Source organism: Styela clava, chromosome 13, assembly GCF_964204865.1.
Source record: "Styela clava chromosome 13, kaStyClav1.hap1.2, whole genome shotgun sequence".
NCBI lineage: Eukaryota > Metazoa > Chordata > Ascidiacea > Stolidobranchia > Styelidae > Styela > Styela clava.
This window is the reverse complement of record NC_135262.1, coordinates 12,084,926-12,107,009: the sequence shown is the minus strand read 5'-3', so window position 1 is coordinate 12,107,009 and position 22,084 is coordinate 12,084,926. Positions and strand designations below refer to the sequence as shown.

The 22,084-nt window shown below is 35.0% G+C and overlaps 2 protein-coding genes across 2 annotated transcripts; both read right to left on the bottom strand.

Annotated features, from left to right (window-relative positions):
* Positions 1-2,148: 2,148 nt before the first annotated feature.
* Positions 2,149-5,896, bottom strand: LOC120333048 (cysteine-rich secretory protein LCCL domain-containing 2-like). The gene is made up of 7 exons (XM_039400396.2): positions 5,417-5,896; positions 5,114-5,208; positions 4,704-4,855; positions 4,168-4,344; positions 3,550-3,683; positions 3,115-3,227; positions 2,149-2,705 (listed from the first exon to the last, which is right to left on the bottom strand). Exons 1-7 carry the CDS (start codon positions 5,677-5,679, stop codon positions 2,449-2,451), a joined length of 1,191 nt encoding a protein of 396 aa, XP_039256330.2. The 5' UTR covers positions 5,680-5,896; the 3' UTR covers positions 2,149-2,448.
* Positions 5,897-11,459: 5,563 nt separating this feature from the next.
* Positions 11,460-21,045, bottom strand: LOC120332563 (D-aspartate oxidase-like). Its single transcript, XM_078119511.1, has 7 exons — positions 20,804-21,045; positions 19,996-20,170; positions 19,182-19,397; positions 18,391-18,527; positions 15,255-15,366; positions 13,660-13,792; positions 11,460-13,583 (listed from the first exon to the last, which is right to left on the bottom strand). Exons 1-7 carry the CDS (start codon positions 20,885-20,887, stop codon positions 13,424-13,426), a joined length of 1,017 nt encoding a protein of 338 aa, XP_077975637.1. The 5' UTR covers positions 20,888-21,045; the 3' UTR covers positions 11,460-13,423.
* Between the last annotated feature and the right edge of the window lie 1,039 nt (positions 21,046-22,084).

Below are 22,084 nucleotides of genomic sequence, written 5' to 3'. Positions count from 1 at the left end.
GAATAATTGTCGGGTCGGGGAAGCATCTATTACACATTACTCATGTACTAATTATTTGCGTGATGTGATGTAAAAAGAATTATGATGTAACCGTAAGTTAATGACTAGATTTAACCAGAGAAACTCGACTTTTTGTACCAAAATTTTATTTCATCAACAGGAACGCAACTGCAATAAAATGTCCAACAACCGGAACGCCGTTCCGGGGCGTTCCGGCTACAGCTCACCACTGGATGCGGCTACAGCTCACCACTGGATCAGCAGGATTAGCAGTAAATGGTTGAATTATCCAGCGTGACACAGTTTTTTTTTTTTTTTGCAATTTTGAACTATGACAAGACAAAGTAACCTTGCAGCCATCACAACAACAGATTTCAGTAATGATAAAGCGTCTATGGCTGGACTAAACTGCCTTTTCATAAAGGAGAATAACTCATGACTAGAAGACTTCGCTTCTGAATAAATGGATCCAGCAAGTATTTATTATTCTCCGCCCAGACATTATTATTATTAACTGATTCTCCTGTAAATATTAGAAATCTAGAATACAAGACTATAACATGTGGGTATGCGTCTCACGCGTTTAATTCCCTACTTTAAACCACCTTTGTAATAATTGTGGATGAATGGCCTCCAGAGAAATTTCCATTCTGCACTACCTTCATTTGTCATAAATCTTTCGGCATACTCTGTTAGTCACGTCATGGAGTGGTGTTTCAAATTATTGCCATAAGTACGATCAGGCATCAGTGGGTTGTGGCAGATAAAATACGCACAAAAGAATAAGTACACCTCACAAAATTCCTTTCTGTCATGCTCTTTTTGTAGTCGAAGCGTTGTGATATCAATACACAACACAAGTTTTGCAATAATTCTTAATTTTTGATAATGCGCAATAGCCGCCCTTGTTACCTTCCCCCCTCTCACACTCGTTTCGTCACTTTTGACCACTGGGGGGCTTTATCGCCCGCTTTGAGAATCACTGACTAGCTTATGCGATGTATGGCTATAGATCGTGTTGTTTCAAAAAAAAAAACGTACTATCCAATTGATTTGAAATTTTCAATAGGTAATGCTTGTTATTGTCGTTCTGAAGCTTTATTTTTTTATTAATTTCTGTGGTCTCTGTTGGATACATTTCACTTCGAAGTTCATCAAAATTAAAAAATTCCCACCCTGCCGTTGTTCCGGGATTACGAAAGCAATTATAGCGTCATCTCTACATAAATGAATGAAACAGTTTGGGACAAAATCCGAAGGCAGAAAGAGTCATTGATTATATATGAATATATAAAGCAACATAAGTATAATTTAGGGCAGATAGTCGCTCATACTTTGGATAAATAAAAAACGCATTCGCTGCTCGATAACCGTCTCGTGTTTTTCCACGATTTTCATTCCTCAGAAATTTTTCCTCGTAACTTAGGTTCGATAATTTTTTTTTCCACTGGTTGGAAAAAATAAACTTAAATTGGCTTGACAAAATAGAATATAAATATTTATAAAATGTTTTCTGAGAAATACATTTAGGGTATAAGGTAGACAATGTTGCCAATGTTTTTCAATTATGAACAAGTCTGATCATTTTTGGGACTTTTGTCCTTATCCTGTTCTTTTTTTTATTTTTTTCAGAAAATATAAATATATGTGAAATTAGTTAAACTTCATATCCTCAAATCCTCTTATTAAAAATGTTTTGGAAATAAAGGTCACCACTTGTGGCAGAATGAATTTGTAGTATACGTTGACAATGTTCAGTTAGTTTTGCTAACATTATTTAATAAGTATCACTAAGCCCGATAGCATAATTCCAGTTAATCGATCATTTATAACTTACTCTTTCCATTAAATTGACCATAAAGTATTCTTAAACCTAATAAACTTTTCTTCTTCCGACTTTGAGTTATGACTGGACGAGAAGTTGCGGCTTGTTATGTGATTGAGTCTACTTTTCTTTTGGAGATCTCTAGTATTAGTAATTGTTATCATTCCATTCTTCATCTTTTCACATTTACGATAAATTTACTCAACGCTTCGATCAACCTCATCAAATCTCATTTCTTTTTTATTTGCTTGTTTCGTGCATTATAATCTGTTGTTGATCACAACCTTTATTTTCATTTCTGTGAGTGCCTTGTCACGAAAAAGGTAATTGAGAGATTCAAAATGTGACACGTGGTTTCACTATGAAGTGTCAGACGACGTCCACTCACAAAAAAAAACAGATACTGTAAAGATTGACACACCAGATGTTATAATGTAGAATTGTTACATTTGGTCAATAAAAATAAACGGCGATGAATGGCAGAATTGTATGGTGGCATACTCGCATAGGCGGAGGGAATATTTATGCATTGGAATAATTTCAGGCATAAATTGAAAATGATTAAACGACAAGTTGAATAAGTACAAAACAGATACACTGGATATAGTATGAAATATCATTGTTTAAGGACGCGCCAGAAGTTTCAAAATGCTCGATAAAATGGTGTTCTGTAGTGGTTTGCGGTCTTTATTCTTTTGCAAATTTTTTTCCTTTTTATTCTGCTTTTTGCATGGGCCGGCCCTGCATTCTTTACCATCCGAGATTTGACCTTTACAGTCTTTACGCACGAAAGTGTTGCATATTCTCGTTCTGAATTGCATCCCTAACCCACAAGTTGATTGGCAGGAGCCCCAAGTTCCCCACTCCGTGAATTTCATCACTGAAATACATTTGATTGATTTGTTGTGAAACTAATTTTACAAATATATAAAAAGAAGAAAACTATATCAAGAAAATATATATTATTCGGAAAAATATATTATGATCGACAGCCTATCCACTTGCAAATCGCGCGTTCAGTTAAAAATCATTTAAAAAAATGGACATATGAATCATTTTCCAAAATTTGCATACGATGGATAAATATTTATTGACTGAAAAACGACAGTATAATCGTAATGTTTTGACAGATGTAATACTGTATATTTGCATTGTAGCACATCAATATGTAATATCAATTTTAACAAAGAATTTTCAGTTTGATTAAAAATGATATCTATGATGTAACAAAATAGAATAGGTTAAGTTGGAACCGAATATTCACAAGTAGAAATTTTTTGCATACGTACTTGATGCATTGTTAAAGTTTCTTCCGCGCATTTGATTCGAGCAAAGTTTATCATATACACACTTGTCTGTCTCGTGGCAGCCTGTACACCCCTTGCCCGTCTTGTAGGGTTTTCTACAAAAAATTATTCGTCAATCTAGACTCTCTAGAGCTGACGAGTGATTCTTTATTGTCAAAAATTATTACGTTATTCTTTAGTTAAATCAGTGATTCCTGATATATTGGGTTGCAGATAATTTTCAACACTTTTTCGGAACAATGTTCTCTACATGCCGAACATATTAATATCGACATAAAGAACAAGCGTAAACATTACCTATGTACATTCATTTTAGAAAATGTTATTTTGTTACATCGAGTTTTAGGGATTGTACACAACATTGTTGTCAAAATATTTCGACACTGAAAAAGCTTGACAAAAGTAACCAAAGCTTACACGCCCGCAGAATTTCCTCCCGGTGTGTAGTTGCAGACAAACAGAATAGCCTTTTTCAATATTGTCCCATCTACATCCACATTAGCACATTCCGTTGCTCCACAACCTACTCTAAACGTGTCTGCCCAAACAACCTGGTAACATTTTTACATTATTCGCGGTTGTTTATTCAAAAACTTGATGAGTTCAAAATTTTCCACTACGATAAAGTTGATTTTTTTGATAAAAAAAACATAATAAGAACTATAGTGTTATTTAATTTATTTACATTATTTGCGGTTGTTTATTTAAAAACTCGACGAGTTCAAAATTTTCCGCTACGATAAAGTTCATTTTTTTGATACACTATTTGCGATTGTTTATTCAAAAACTCGATGAGGTAAAAATTTCCGGCTACGATAAAGTTGATTTTTTTGATAATATAAAACATAGTAATAACTATAGTGTTATTCGATTTATTCACAATAATTTGCGGTTGTTTATTCAAAAACTCGATGAGTTCAAAATTTTCCGCTACGATAAAGTTGATTTTTTTTGATAAAATAAAACATAATAATAACTATAGTGTTATTTGTTTTACTTATAGCAAACATGGTTTATGTCAAAAATTAGAATTACCTGGGCGTAATGACCACAGTCTTCGCCTGTTTGACAAGCGTTTTCCGTGTAATTATAAAATTGTTTTTCACTATCGAAAGCTCTCACCGCTAGGGCGGCATAATATTCATCAAATTTAATTCCTGATGATATAAATAAATTTTCTCCCACCCATCGAAATCTCTTGTGTTGTTTTGTCTATAACAAAAAAACAATGCAAACAAAATACTTCTTAACCCCTGTAAAATATCAGTGACATTTGCTTATAAATTGCAAAAAATATAACTTCATTAATTTAATTAGTAATAATGAATAACCATACCCAAACGTAATACATTTTCTATAATCATGCACTTTCTTCTGTCTCAATATTTATTCAATATTATTTGAATCAATATAATATAAAGCTATTTATTTCGCTAATAAATATTGTCCGCTAGTGATTCTGACGTGATTAGGTGACAAAATGAATGGAAGTCTTTTTTTTCAAATCAATGATCATGTTTTATCGATGTACACGTTTTCTATAAATAAAAGAACGTAAAAATTGCACTCACTGGGCTATGCTCGTACACGCATTTTTGTGAATAAGAAGTCGCCAGTGTTTCAAGTTCCTTGTCCCAGTGTAGTTTCTTCATGTTACTTGCTGGTGGTTCAACAATTTTTCTCGCTTCGTTATGAGCTACAATATAGCTTTTTCTTAGTGCTCCTGAAGAAAATACCCTTTTACAGTATGGCGTAGGCTAAGAAATATTGAAAGATTATCGGAATGTTTATTATATCGCCGATTTGAAATTGAGTTTCATTGTTTGCATACGTTTTGATTTGTGAGTGGGGTTACTAGCGTGATCTATGTATGCGAGATTTACCTCCAATAAATTACCGTTAGGACTAAGTTTTGAAACCACCGGCCAATAAATTCATGATTCTATAATGTTAGAGAATTTTTTTTTGTTAAAAACCTTACTGGTTAGTACTATCTTCTTCACTACACTTGGCATTATATTTGGCTTCCTTCTTGCTCGTTTTTTTACAGATTTTCTTGGGGGATTGGTACTCCATCTGTGAAATTGGAACAATAGCTTTATTTCAAGTGATGCAATTCAAGAGTATTGTTGCCTACTAATACGAAATATATTTCTGTAGCGTTTTGTCTGATCAAGGTTAGACATCCTCAGAAAAATAATATTGGATATGTATATTGAATAATGTTAGTCTGAGTCTGAATTCTGACCTTGGTCTTACGAACATTATTAAATCTTTCACTTACCTCACTTCATCGAACGCTTCTTTAAATGAATTTTTTGTGCCATGTTTCATGGATGTTTCGTTTTTTGCAAGAAAAACGTTTGGCAGATGTGAGTACCCTGATTCATCTTTCCGTAACCTATTTGGGACATCTAGGTCGTCTTCGTCGAAGTCATGATCATTGAAGAAACGCTCAGGATCTACTGCTTGGGTAAGAGTCGAATCTATTATTGTCACGCATGCGAATGTCATAAGAACAAACTGGAAAGTCTGCTGCATTTCCATGCTCCGAATTGACAACGTACTTATTTAAAACTATTCTTACTCTACAAACGCATGACTTTTATAAAATCCACAACCGAAACTGCTGCCAAGTCATCGACGTCGACAATATACACGATGCAGGGCGATACTGCGAACTGATAAGATCAGACAGCGTTTACAATAGTATATATTTGATGTAGATCGTGACATATTAATTTAATAAAATTTACTTAGAAGAGTTAGATCCTTGGCAACATCACTGAAAACGACAGTAAATATACAATAATTCTACGGAATAAATGAATAATAATATAAACACAGTTTTTTTTTTTTGCATATCAGAATACAAATTATAAACGAGTATTTGATATCATTGTAATAAGGTGAAGTACCCTTTTTAAAAAGCTTTGCAGAAGTGAATGACCTAAATATAAATCTGGGCAACGATGAAAGCTAACTACACCGCTAAGATGTAGCTTTGCAACTATCACGAGTGTATGATACAATTTGTTTGTTTCAAAGTAACTTATTTCAGTACGAAGAATCTGCAATTATAAAATAACCATTCTTGAGTAGGTCTGATTAATGACGCTTTATCATTTTTTGCTGTGCATCATCTGTTTTGCCCGGAGCTAATGCGATCTAAGAGTAGATAGACTGCTGCCCGTATACCTAAATATGAAATTATTGTTGCAAACAATGAGGTAATAACTATAATTAAACATGAGACAACAAACACTTCAATTCAAGTCATTAATATCAGGATACAGATATTGAGATGATTCATTTAATGAATGGGCTACCGGCACTATAATTAGTTATTAGAATTTCGTGTCCATACATTTGAGCTTTGCTCTTCTGTTTAAATTGAATTTTGGTGATTTTTCTAGTATGACATTTCAAGCTCTGAACACCTAACATAAAGGGATTTAGTACATACATACATACAGCTCACCCCTAAACCTACCTGGTCCGTCCCCTGCTGTTGGAACACATGACATCATATCCTCAAATTCCCTAAAAGTAAAATAAAATGTCAATCATTGTAATGCCTACCCCATGTTCATATTTTCTCCATTAAAAATATTAATGTAGTATACTCTACAATAAAGAGATTAACCGGATTTAAATCAAAATTCAACAAAGTAGATAAATCAGGGTTATTCAAGGTTGCAGGGCCGCAAAAACCTTTTGAGGAGGTCTCGCGGGCCGCTGCCGCAAAATATCGCGAGATTTTTCATTTTAAATATAGATATTAAAGAATTTACTGTTCTAATCAGGCTAATGTTATGTTAAATGGGTGGCATTTTTTTCATTATGATGATATATAAAGCCTATTTTCCGTATTCTTTCTTCTTTATAACTTGCACCGTGAGCAAGCTTAGTGCTATCATCAAAGAACAACCAGGTCCGTCTAAGTTGGGATTTCGTGCCCTATCTAAAAATGGATCGCACGGCGTTGAGTCAGTTCTGCGTTTCGTCACTGCTGTGACATAGCAAGCGCTTGAAAATAGTGGAGTGTTTTTACTAAAATAAAGGCACAAAACGTGTCTTCAAATAAGGTGTTGCTTGGCGCGAGCTTAAGATGAAAAGCGCGATTTATCTCTTCGACTGAGTCTCGTCTGCACAAGACAATTCACTTTCTTTGTACCGATCACACCACCTTATTCCCAAATCGGCACCGTCTTGACGTTTATAGATACAAAATTAAAATTTCATGACTTTAACAAACATTGTTCCCGGCATCGAAATTAGAAAAAAGGTTCAAATCTCGCCAACCCAACCCCGGCTGGAATAGCTAAAGAAACTCAAAAATGTTCTGCCAATAAATAAAAATATCTGCCGATGGCTCGTATACGCTTAGTGAATTGTTCTGCGGCCGCATGCGGCCAGCGTTTGGACCATCCTCGCATAAATTATATAAAAATGAAATAATATAATGTTTTCTCGTTGGTCGCCTGTTATATACAGAGTTCGATTACTTCTGTCTGATGCAGTACAGTACCAGTCTGATACACCCACACTAGCTGAGCAATGTGCGCATTCAATGTATCGTTAGGTTATTGTCAGGATACCTAGAAGTGTTGCTATGAACATATAAACATATGAATACTCGATCTTTCAGAAACACAGTTTGTATTGGTAAATACACATGATTAAATATAGAATAGAATAAAGCAGCAAACAGCACAACGCAAAGCAATATTATGCAAGTTGCAGGACATTAAATCATTATATGGCATCATCACAATACATTTAGACCGCCCCTGTATTAATGTCGCGAACAGTTGTCTCAATTCCTATTGTTACTTTTATTGAAGGCAGATAGGGTTTTGTTTTTTAATAATTCTAAAAAAAAACATCCTGTTTTGAGTAAGAAAATTCATGAAACTTAGCTCATGAGCCTACTATAATCCAAAAGCAATTGGATCAGAGGCAGCATTCGGCGAAACAAGTGCGTTAAAATGGACATTTCCCCGAGCATCGACTTCCTTGTTTACTTCGTGACATTGGCCAATCAGCAAGATGCAAAATATGACGTAACGATGCTCCCTTTTCGCATACGCTCAGACAAATGTCTCACTCAGACAGATTTTCAAGCGTGGTCGTAAACATTACCTCGTTTTCGCGTTTTTGAACTCTATTCGTTGGTTTTTAGTTGTGTTTCGGAAACTTGAATATAAATCAGATATTTCAATGATCACTCTGTCTTCCTGGAAGTTTTAATTTAATTGCAGTAATAAAAAATTAGTGTGGAAATAGCTGTGATAGATAAGGATAAAATTCTTTACCGGTACTTTTAAAAAACAGATTGTTCTATGCGATGAATCATAATGATGGGTTGAAACACATACCCTATTTTACAGGCGCCAACTCGCAAAAGCACTCTTAAAATAGCCCCGACAATTTTGCAATGGTAAGAAATGTGTGGGAAGAAATTTTCGGGGGTCAAAGGTCGGGGAAAGGTCCATAATGTAGAATATACCTAGAACGGCGGCAACCTACTGATTTAAACGATGAGACACTCTAATCTAGGCTATGCTAATTGTAAGACACTTTAGCCAGGTAAGTTCATGTAGCATATTACAAGAACATGTTGTTGATGTAGTTTAATGTTGTAGACACAGAATACAGAAGATTGTTAAGACATGACGACTTCGAGAAACGAGACGACACTTATCAAGACGATTCGACTCCTAATACAAGACCTCTCAATACATGACTTCTTCAATACCTTACCCCCAAATATCCAATTGAAACCTTTTTATACGTATGTGCGTATGGTGATATCGATTCCATTAGGGTTATCGATTCGGGTTTGGAATACTAATTACCATATGTCATCGATCCAATTATATTTTTGGTTGTCATCTGTTTGTCTAATTACTACGGAAACTATATCGATCCAATTCATGAATTTGGAGAAATTAGCAATTTCCAGTCTTTTTAATGAATTTTACCTGAAATAACGAATTTATCTCTAAATATATCTACGCCGTTTAGATTGGAAATCTGGGTTTTGGGCATATTTGTCACCTAACATACGTAATTTAAAAAAACACATTGAAAATGACAAGAAAACACAATTGAAAGATATACATAATAAAATTCAAAAATATGGGACGAGAAGATTTAATAATGAGAGGGAAGTAGGATGACAGTAAGAGTATAGATTAGAAAAGAAAAGGCGATGTATTGTTTTTTAAATTAGATTTCGACAGATAAAACTGATCTTTCAATCGAATATACTTCGTCACACTGAAATACTGATTGCTCATGTTTTTGAAAAAATAGCACTTTGTAAGTTCGCTTGTTGCAATTTGTTGATAATGCCAGCTTCGGGCTTTGAAAAAAAAATAGCGCTTTGTTTCTTTGTTAATAAAAAATTGTCATATACTCGTTTTCACGAATATATTGATGAGCTCATTTATGCACCGTTCTTATGACGATGTTATAACCGCTTATAAGAGTGACTCGTTTGAATCATCTTTTTTTTAAAATAGTTCAGTGTTGATGAAATCTATTTAATCGAAATAGTTTACATCCGTCAATTTTCAATTATTATAAATCACAAGAATTTTGAAATTGAATATTCACCTTGCTTGCATTATCAATTGGCCATAAGATTAATTGCAATTTGAGTAAACGCTCAAACTCTGTTTTCAAGCAATTCATAGAAATTGAGATCCTAATTAATATCGCCAAAGAAGTTAAAGAAAGGACTATACATTGAGAAAAGAAGTTGTATGATAAATGTCCCAGTAAGAGAAAAATCGTATGTATATATAAGAAAGTAAAACAAATTGCTGAATAAAATTTTCATTCTATTGTCTTGCTCGATCATTTTTGCTAGGATCTTTAAAAATATCTACAAGCGTGCGCTTCCTTCGTACTTTTTTAAAAGTTATCGTTTGTTGTATTATACCATCAGTTTAATTTAGCCTGATACAATTTTTCACCTTGTATTTTTGAATTTAAACAAAAGTTCATTGTGTGGACTTGGTCTTTATCCTTCGTCTTCGTATCCGCCGTCGTCTAATTTTTTTCCAATTACGTACCTTTGTTCTCTCGTGCGGTGATACCTTTATTGCTGTACCATTTTTACCGTTGTTGTTGTTTTGTTGGGTCACGTTTAGCGATTTCGACTCCACATCAGAAGGCTTGCAATTCTTTGTTCGGGGTCACCATTTTAGCCAATGAAATACACGTTTTGACGTTGTAGATGAGATTAAGGTTGTAGATAGACACGGAGAACAAACGATGAAGACATGACGACACGACACCGATCCAGACGACTTGACTCCTAATACAAGACCTCTCAATACATGACTTCTTCAATACCTTACCCCCAAATATCCAATTGAAACCTTTTTATACGTATGTGCGTATGGTGATATCGATTCCATTAGGGTTATCGATTCGGGTTTGGTATACAAATTACCATATATATGTCATCGATCCAATTATATTTTTGGTTGTCATCTGTTTGTCTAATTACAACGGGAACTATATCGATCCAATTCACGAATTTGGAGAAATTAGCAATTTCCAGTCTTTTTAATGAATTTTACCTGAAATAACGAATTTATCCCTAGAACACCTCTGATGCAATGAAGCCACAACTAATCTGTTATTGCGCCATAATAAGGATTTCGAGTTTATGTATTGACATTTTTCTAATAAACTAAAGGCATTATTACGGTTAAAACTGTTCGGTTAATTTATGCATAGCAATGTTAGCATACTTTGTTTTTGAGGTTAAAGTGATAAAGTTCTTTCAAAGTTATACAAACTCATTTATTCGACCATATTTCAATTTTCGCAAGGTGGTTTTGTAGCAGGGTGGTTCACTTAACGGTTGCGTCTTCCTGCGCCAACCACGTTTGCGGACGCATTGAACTACGGCTTGAGAAGGCGTGTATGGGCGGGCCTTCATCAATATTTGTGGCGTTTTGAAAAATTTATTGCGAATAATAGGCGCTTGGCAAGTTTTTACATCCATTTTTCGTTAACCTATTTAATACAAAAAAGTCAAATAATACATCCATTTTAAACAAAACAGGCAAAAAAACTCGATTTAAAAGAATTATTTTAAAACAATTATTTTTGAACAAATCCCTAAAGACAGATACATGAAGAAGCCCGAGATGGTGGTTTAGCTCAGGACTTCGCGCAAATTTTTGAACTTTAAATTGTTGCTCCTTTAAATATATTAAAAATGTTGGAGGCCCTGTTCACGTTAATGTTGTCAAACAGTTCGAAATATGCATTTTTGATATTTCTTTGACACAGTTAATTCCTAACTTTTAGTAGACCTACTCGACAACAAAAACAAACACACATTTACTCAGATTAACGTCGCTCAATTATTCAGTGTGGTGGGTGCGACTGCTTTTTGCTGCATAGAAAGTCCAGCCGTGGCTCCATGTTTGTTAATGCAGGCCTCAATGCAGTTTATAATGTTCAAGATGATATTTCACGACCAACTCATCAAAGAGAACTACTGAGCAGCATAACACTCCAATAACATGTTCATTGGACACGAAATGGATCTATGAATGGTTTTGTTGTCATGATTTTGTTGAGGGAAATCGCTTTTTTATTAACAATACGGGGATAATTGCTTTTCACGAAGGCTATTTCTGTGGGTCCTCTAAGATTCGTTTTTTCATTTCGAATAATTGTGTAATGACGTCATCACCTCAGTGAGCTGGTAGTCAGACTACCGTTAGTGTGAAAGATATGATAAAACTTCGTTTTAGCATTCGTGTCCATATATTTGAGCATTGCTTGTTGGCCACGAAATGGACCTATGGATCACTTTTCACTCTTCTTCTCGCTAGAGGTTTATTATATTTTTACTTATTTCTGAAGTTTATGTGAATACTATGGCATCTGACTTTTCGCCCAAAATTCCGCTGTCTCATTCTTATTAATTGGAACACGGCTTTTATTTTTTCGAGCCTGACTGCTATGTCAAGGCTGTCTCCGTTTTGATTTTGTGAGGTCGGTGCTCGTTCAACGGAAATGTTTTGGTTAAGGTATGGTATGTGGGCAACCAGCGGTTAGTGACAAATTTTAGGATAACATCGAAAAGTGCATCAACGAAGGAAAATTGTTGTATTTTCAATCAATTGTCTTCGTTTGATTTTGCGGAGTCGGTGCTCGCTCCATGGAAATGTTTTGATGAAGATACGGTAGGAACCGCGGGTAGTATTTTACTTTTTGCATAACGTCAAAACGCGTATCAGCGACAATTGACGTCTTTTCATACAATTGAAATGGACAGCAATGACACATAACATCAGTAAGCATATTTATATTTTCGGAAACCTTGCCGTGGTTCCGGAATCACGAAAGTAATTATAGCGTCCATGTTGGAAACAAAATCCGATGGCAGAAAAACAGCACTGATTATATATGCATATATAAAGAAACAAGTATAATTTAAGACAGATAGTCGCCCGTACCTTGAATAAAATAAACATTGAATTTAAGGAATACTTTCTATACGGTGATGTCATCTAAATCTCTCAATTAACTTTTACATGACAAGGCACTTACAGAAATCGAAAATCATGGTAGTAATCAACAACAGCATTACGTCGCACAAAACAAGCAAATAAAAAATGATATGTTGATCGAAGCGTTGAGTAGATTTATCGAAAATATGAAAAGAAGTCCAATATAATGATAATTATTACCAATACTAGAGATCCCCAAAGAAAAAAAAATAGGCTTAATCATACGGCAAATCGCAATTCGTTGTCCAGTCATTATTCAAAGTCGGAAAAGGAACAGTTTATTAGGTTCAAGAATACTTTATGGTCAATATGAATGGAAAAGTGAGTTGTAAATGGCCAATTCGCTGGATTACTGCAATTGGGATCAGTGATAATGATTGAGTGATTTCAGCACAACCGAATGAACATTGTCAACGTATACAACGAACTCATTCTGTCACAAGTAGTGATTTTTAGTTTCGAAACATTTTTAAAAATACTAAATAAAGATAAAGTTTTAATTTGGTATAGTACCAAATTTTCAAAAAATTCAACTTGGTGAAATATATTTGAAGTCTAACTAAAATTATAGTTATAATTTTCAAGAAAAATATTATACATTTTAATATATGTTCTTATATTAAAACGACATTGCATATTGCACCTGGATGATTAAAAAACAATTGCAAGAAGATAAAAAGTCATTCATACATTATTGCAAACGCGCGCGCCAAAATCGAATAAAAATTATATCATTTGAGTTAAAGTTTAGATGATTTTTTATACAAAAACTTCTGGAGAACATCAGAAGCCTGCTTTGCACATCCCCAGTGCATTGTCACGCCCGAACCTCCGTGGCCATAGTGATGAAGCACGATATACTCATTTCCAGATTTCGTAATGGCCGTCTCCGCTTCCATTCTTTAAAAATGAAGGGAAATGAATTTTGCGAAAAACTAAGGACAAACAATTATGATAGTTATTCATTATTTCATACCTTATTGTTGGCCTTGATGGACGAAGCCCCACGCGTTCTGCTACAATTTTGCCATGCTTGAGACTTGGAATCATTTTACATGCTCGTTCAAATATCATCTTACTCGTTGGCTTATCAACTTCTAATGAAGTTTCTAAAATTTAATTTGGGTTAGCCAGTCATTACTTCTTAAAACAATTCAAGTAGGAGATAAAATTCGAACAAAAATATAAAGGTAAATCGAAGGATTAGTTAATAACAATAAGTGATGATATAACAACAGTTTTATACATCTCTATTTAACCTCATACTCAAAATTATCAAATTAATTATTTGTATTTATTATTTGTATTATACTGGAATCCTCAAACATAAATTTTGAATCTGAGTTTTCAACGTATTCAAAATTGATCTTCGAGAAATAAAAAAAATAACCATCTTCCTATTGCACAAAATAGCGAAAACATAGTTTAGTACATTTGATCTATGTTGATATTTCATTTTCACATTTTCGGACATGAAATCCAAAAGCATGCCAAAAGCATCATTACATCAATCACAATGCGTTTTTAGCATAATTTTTAAAAAGAAACATCATGAAAAGTATGTATGTAGTGCACAATTACTATATTTATGGTAGAATACCACTGCTATCTCAGTGTTCATAAGCCGCCGAGTCAACAAGACAGACCAAGCATATGATCATCCAGTCACCAGCCTGTGTCTGGCATCAAGATCTAAATCATATATAGTTAGTCATTGACTTGTTGTTTATTGAGCATGCGTTTACCCGCGGCCCACGGGAAGTTTTTGCCGTCGATTTTTAACCCGCTGTTTAATGTAAAACCGGCAATATTTTATGCATAAGCGATTCTTTTCTATTGTACAATAGTGAAGTGATATTACATCATAACGACGCAGCCGAACCACATTGCTAGCTCAAGGAATGCATGTCTGGAATGGTCAATTTATTTGAAACAAGCATTCCACACTTTATTCGAAATTCTGATGCGTGAGAGGTTCCGGCATATTTATAGATAATTGCTAACAAATGACAATACATGTTGCGGCAACGGGGTCAAGCCATCTGTGTGAATATTTCTTCTCAAAAGTGAAAATTGTTGAATAGAATCAGACTTGGGAACGAAAATATGGCTAACCATTTATTTACCTTGTGCTGTATCAAAGATGTCAGTCAATAGAAAAAAGTTTGGAAATGACTTTTAAAAACACGTTTTGCAGTAGCCTGAGAAATACACTTCTATGCTGTGTATATCTTATTACTTTTTGAAACCATTATTTATTCCTAACATTCGTCATCTTCACAAATATATACCATTAATATATGTTATATGACATACAATTTAATGCGCGGCCCACGGCAAACTGAAGCTTAATTTGCGGGACGACATTTGGTTTGCGCATGGCTGCTTTAACCGATCAACAGTTAGGCAAACAAGCTCCCACACGGGCCTCTTTACCATGTGATTTTGATCCTGCCTCTGTCACGCATCAGCCGTGTGGTAGCAAAGAGTTGCTAAGCCTAAATAATTGTTGGCAAAATAAAAAAAATTTAGGACATAAACAAGAAGTATCAAGTGTTAGGAATTACCCACCTTTTGTGTGGGTTCCTCCAACAATAACGTTATCAATTCTTGGTAATAAATAAACATCGCCATCTTCTTCATTAAAAAAATGCTTGATCCATGGCGCATACACCTCAATTACCTTGAAATTAATTGTTTTGAAACTAAATGCACATAAATTAATATGGTTTACAACTAGATATATTTAAGACTTTATTTGAGGTAACCGTGATTATTTTAATACAAAAAAAAACATATTACAGATTTAGAGAATTTTATTTAATTTTATATTTTCGATGGAAAACAGGTCAACAACGAGTGCACAACAATTACACTGATAAAGTTCTGAAAATCGTGCGGAAGCAATAAAGTAGTGCGCACGTAACTAAATATGCGGTTTGTGAATACATCCATGCCAGGTAAAATTCTCTCCGATTGTTTCTAGTTTCAGCCTCAGGAACCACAGGCGAAGCCAGATAGGCCAGGAACCTCCCCAATTTTCAATTTTTTTTAAATGCATATTTGAGGCATTTGCAGTGAGAAAATAATTTTTGTATCTTTTTTAACACCATTTTGCTCTATTCTTAAACGTTTTACTGAAAAACCGACGTTTCCTGGCTCAGTATCAATAATCCTTTTTACCAAATGAACCAACCAAAATAGATTAAAATGCGTACTTATATAGATTGGGTAACTTCGACAGCGAAGTATGTAAGATTCTTCAAAATATCGTTAGATATCAGTGACTGATTTTATTCAGCCTTGTTCAGAGCAGAAGACACTTCAAAACATTGTTAGATATCAGTGACTAATTTTATTCAGCCTTGTTCAGAGCAGAAGACACTTCAAAACATTGTTAGATATCAGTGACTGATTTTATTCAGCCTTGTTCAGAGCAGAAGACACTTCAAAATATCGTTAGATATCAGTGACTGATTTTATTCAGCCTTGTTCAGAGCAGAAGACACTTCAAAATATCGTTAGATATCAGTGACTGATTTTATTCAGCCTTGTTCAGAGCAGAAGACACTTCAAAACATTGTTAGATATCAGTGACTGATTTTATCTAGCCTTGTTCAGAGCAGAAGACACGAGTAAGCGTCGTTTTACGTCAATATACAAAAAAATTAGCCCACTTTCAAAAGTTTTCGGATGGCTACGATCTTGTCAGGAACCGCGGCGCACAACTTGGGTTGGGGTCAGGCGTGTTTCACCGGATTAATGAATGATTAAAAGAATGTCACGTTATACAACTTACGACAAAATCGATTCTCGTGGACTTGGCACTCTCTAAATATTTACTTTGCTTCCGTGAATGTTACAGTTTGTTTGCTATCTATATGTAATAATGTTCGTTCAGTTTGTCGACCCGAGCAATACCCTCGCAAATAATTATCGGCAACGGGATTCGAATTGGTGAACCCACGAAATCAGAACCATAAATTGGAAATGCCATGTCAAGTATGGTCCGTTCATACCGCTAGGGCACGATGTGTGAATTGAATATGGGTTAGGTCATCAGCAGACCGAACATGGGCACTGTAATTTCCGTATTTAAACATTATGCAGTTTAAAATTTTTTTTATCAAACAAGATTTCCAAGATGACGTTAATAAACTAAACTAAAACGTTAACGAATGGTAAAGGCAAAGGAAGCAAAAATGACCTTCCCAAGAAGTATTCTCCAGTTAAATACAGACTTTCGTAATGGACTTTCTTGGTTTAGGTTATTGTTTAGATCTAGAGCAGCAGTGGGCAAATTTTCTGGACTAAAAACTTGTAAGTGTGACGGACGAAGTTACATTTTATGAACAGAATTTTATTTACAGTGTTACAAAAACAAAAGTGGAAAACAATAAGCCTCGTGCCTGAACAAAATTTAATCGCAATCTCAAAATTTTCCCCGAGCAACACATCAAAACATCAAAATTTGATTTTAGTTTGGTTATGGCGAATGTCAAAACAGATTTGAGATGAGTATCGGTTAATTAATTGAAATTCCTCACACTGAAGGTCTGTTCACTCACAAATGTGGATAAAATGTAGTCTTTAATGATTCAGCTATAAATCTTCAGGAATTAGGGTGCAGAAACGGGATGCAGCAATGGATTATTAGAAAGTAACGGGAAACGGTAGACTAAATCACATGCAAGAATGCGTAAGCTATGAACAAAAAAGAACGTTAAGATAGCGTTATGGGGACGTTAACAAAACTTTGTCGGCTTTAAATTGAAACTCGAGCCTGCGCATGAACGCACACGACAAGCACAAGAGGAGAAAAGAAAGGGGTGTGAAAAGCACGCCGTCCAATCGAGTCAGCGAGAAAACGTAAAGTTTTGTTAACGTCCCCATAACATGGAAGTCTGCGGTAAACAAAAATACAACTTACACAGACTGCGATCACAATCTTACAAGCCTATTGCACCATACAGGTCCCAATAACAACAACTATGTAGTGCATGCAGAAATGGTTGAAAGCAAAAATTTATAGCAGCATCAGGCGACTAGATTGAATCACCCAACGGGCTGGATTTGGACCGCGGGCCGTAGTTTGATTGTTCAAATTCAAATTCATCAGAGTGAGAAAGAGTTTATTATTTTTGTCAACCACAATACAAATACATATTGGAATAATAAATTATACTGCATTATTTTGGTGGAGACTGGCAATGGACATACGACCAAACGTCATTAAAGTCAGTCACAACTAATGATCATAACTCCTATGAGATCCTATAGCACAGTGGTTCTCGAACGGTGAGGCGCGCCGCACGAGGGGGGCGTAGAAAATTATTTGAGGGGGCGTGAAGCTAATTAAAAATAAAAATATTTGTTAGATTTGATCTTGCCGGCCTTGTTTTGAATATTTATATTTCTTTATTGTGTAGAGATTGCAGACAGCTGCTGTGCTTGTATCTTTATTATCCTTAGTGTGGAGCATGTTTGAGAGTTCAACTTCATGCTGTTAGTTCACAGATTCTAAAACCCTCCATACCATCAATCGTCAACATGTTTACTACCTTGAATCTTAAGACTTATTTTTGAGGTGGAACGCGAGACTTGAAAAATTCTAAAAAGAGGGCGCGGCTTAAAAGGCTGGAGAACCACTGCTATAGCACAATTAAAGGGAATTTAAAGCAAATATATACGTATACAATCATAGTACCTGGCCTCGTACTGGTTGTAGTGATTGGTCTCCAGTCAATTCTTGAGCACCAAATCCACAGCAGTTGACAACAATGTCATGACCTCGTTCGGCTAATGTATTCAATGAGAATATTTTTTCTTGCACAAATTTGACGCCTGGAATAAATGCATTTATATATTATTCTAATGACTCACATCTAAACCGAATATGAAAAACCAACAACAAAAATGCAGCTGCAATGATATAGAATACAAAAGGGTATTGCTTTTGGTTATGTTTCAAATCCGGTTCCCAACTCAAGGTTGAAAATAACTTTGACTCTGATTTCAGCTCCGGGAAAACAATTTCCGTTGACTAGGGATTTTGCCTATACAGCCTTTTTACTTATCGATCTTAAGATCGGTAAGTATGTTGATAGGTATTTGTCTGTTTGTTTGTCTGTTAGATGCACGCGATATCTCACGAAAGCGAGGTTGAATCTGCTCCAAATTTTGCATGTGCATTCATCATAGTTTGGAACAGAAGCCTATAGATTTTCGATGAATTATGTCGTATAATTAGCGATATATTAATTAATTAGTGATGGGACACACGGTGTCACTATGGAGTAAGAGCGCTGTTTTGGGGGATCCCCTAACCTCCGATCGATAAGTCTTCGGTCTCCGACCGATATTCTCGTAGTAATTGTTTATTAAGAGTGTTTAGTCCACTTGATGCTGGTAATAACGAACCAGTTGTGTTAAACATGAAGGTAATCAAGTATTATCAAGTATTCAGGGCCCACTGAATTGAAGAATATTCCAGCCTACCTTTTGATTTTAATTTCTTCATTATATAGGGAAGATATACATCACAGGCACATGTCAACGTGGAAGCGAACAGCGCACCCAAATATTTTCCATGCACCAAATTCTTTATTTCCTCTTGTGACACCAGCCGAGGTTGCATGAAGCATTCTTTTATAATGTTTGATATAAATGGAGGACTATCTTTGAAGAAAGAATATCCGGACAAAAGAGAAACCCCTAAATAGAAAAAGATTTACTGACACAAGAAATCTCAAGCATGGCAGTACTGAAAAGGGAAGATAGTGCGTGATTTGAGTGAAAGAATTCAAGCTGCATCTATATTTTTTATTACTCTTCCTAATTGCCAGATAACTATATTCAAATTTAGTTTTAAGTACAGTTTACCCCTACATTGCGTTAGGGGTATTAGCTTAAATACTTTACATGACAGAAAAAAGGCCATTATAAATCAAGAAATGTTAAAAATGCAATAGATTCATAGATTCAGAATAACTCACTTATAAGTATAGAATAAATAAGTTTGGAATAAATGTTCAGGCAGAATATAATCACAGACTTGCTGATATTTCACAGGATCTAATTCCAAGTAGTATAAGTGTTTGACAGAATCAAGGTCAAATATTCTGGTCAAATCAAAGATTTTGTTTGGGTATATTGCTTTGTAATCTTGGGTCAATTATCAAAGCCTTTGAAGTGTTTGTACATAATGCAAGGATTGTTGAAAAATTCAAGTATAAGTGATATGATTTGATCCCATTTTTGGCATCTCTATGTTGACTTATATAATCGGACAGTGAACGTCAAAATATCTTACCCGTTGAGAGCTCACTGTCTTCTTTTGCAATAGTAAATAAATGATCCATAGTTGTTTTTGTCCAACGAATAACATCTTTTTCTTCAACATTTGCCCCAAGGAAAAATGGTTTTACAAAACCCGCAGATATGTCTCCAGTAGTGTTGGGACTAAATTCACTCGAATAAATTGTAACCTGCAAATTCATCAAATCAAAGTATAAGAAGGAAATGCATATAGTCCAGACACATAAATCTCTAACTTGCCCTAGCAGAGAAATTTTTTTTTTATATCAACAATGAGAGGTTCCTGAGTTCAGAGAACAATGTAACGCACTAATCACATAACATCTTTGCATATGCATATTACTGTATTAAAATTGGATCGAATAGGGAAAAGATGATACACCCCTCCACCAATTCATGTCAAAATCCAACCATTTAGTATACAGACATATGCACTTGTTAAATCAATTTCTGTTTTCCTCTAGTCTGCTTGGCAGTGTGGTGCATCGTGCTGAGCGGTAAAAATACACTCGTCACCATACTGCCATACCTCTGAGAAGAATGCGTGGTTCGCATTCGCAGGATATTTATATGCGAGAGGATTGCTGAACTCCTCACTGCCGTTGGGTGGTACACGCATTTAACATTACCAGTATTCTATGGCAATAAAAAATCTCACTCCAAATGCATTAGTGCACTAATTTTGAGAATTCACGCACAAAATGCTGGAATGCAAAACAAGCTGGCTAAATCATGCTCAACTTCTAAACAACAAGCAGACAAGTACGGGTACCGGAGTTAACATTACAAAATATTCTGCTTACATGTATGTCTGGAAAATCTTCCAAAATAACTTGTGCAGTCGATAGACCTATAACGCCGGCACCAACGATGGCAATAGACCTCATGGCAACGCTATACGGTATTCACTACGATCTAAAAAAAGGTAATAAATAGTCTAACTAATATACAATCATTTTCCAGCTGCACAGTGATAAAAAATTTGGGTCATTATTCTCAAACACGCTATAAGAGTGAAGTTTAGTTTAAACGTTTAACGCCAACGGGACACCTTCATCTTGTCACCTTAAATTTGAGGAACTGACTGACACATAACCCACGTAGGCCTATAAGCACGGAAGTGAAAAAAGTTTGTTCGTTCCCATAGAAATGCAATGCCCTGGAGCGCCACCACACGAAAAATATTAATTAAAAACCGCACCAGTGAAAACAGTAAAAGGTGCTGGGGTACCATATGCAAGTAAAAGCTCTCAACTAAGCTATCATGTAAATTTTATTGAATCATAAGTTAAAAAAAAATAATGTAACAATACCAATGCAAGTTCAGACACTTCTGTTGCTCAGACATAATATTCAAGCATGGTTATGGACATACGGTAGCTTCGTTTATATTAAGTTATGCATGTTATTTGTCAGTTTTCAGTTGCGTTTCTTAAAAATAGTTGGAAATGTCATTACGTTTTACGGGGAGCTTTAGTTTAGATGTAGTAATGGAAAACTAGTCTCGTAAACGCTGCGATGAACTCGGCTAAAAGTAGCTATTAGTCAAGTCAAGTTTATTTTTTCCAGCCAGTAAAAATCAACCATGTACAATATCCGAGAAAAAATATAATCGTTAACAACTTGCTCCGTATAAATTCTGCTTTCACCATGCCTAGGTCGTGCTTCGCTCTCTGTTTTTCCCTTATCTATTATTATTTCTCGAAGCACGTCTCTCTTGTTTAACGATGACGTTGTGAATCATATATTGGTTAGAATTTTAATTTATCTATTAACGAAACATCAAAGTAAATTCGAACCCCGTTGCGTTATTCGTTGAAAAAAAAAATGACAGACAAACGTGGGATAAGATTATATTTCTCAATGACTGTAGCAACCCAAACTATAAATAATTTTTGATCTTTCTTCATTTTCAATTTATATATATATTTAATTATACTTTAAATCAAGGGTTCCCAATCTTTTTTCAGGACGACCCCAAAGACAACTTCTAAGTGTCCAGTGCAACCCCAGGCCAATATATACATATTTCATGAAACTTTAGAGCTTCTTTCACTGGACTTTTGAGTTTGGTCATGTGGTGG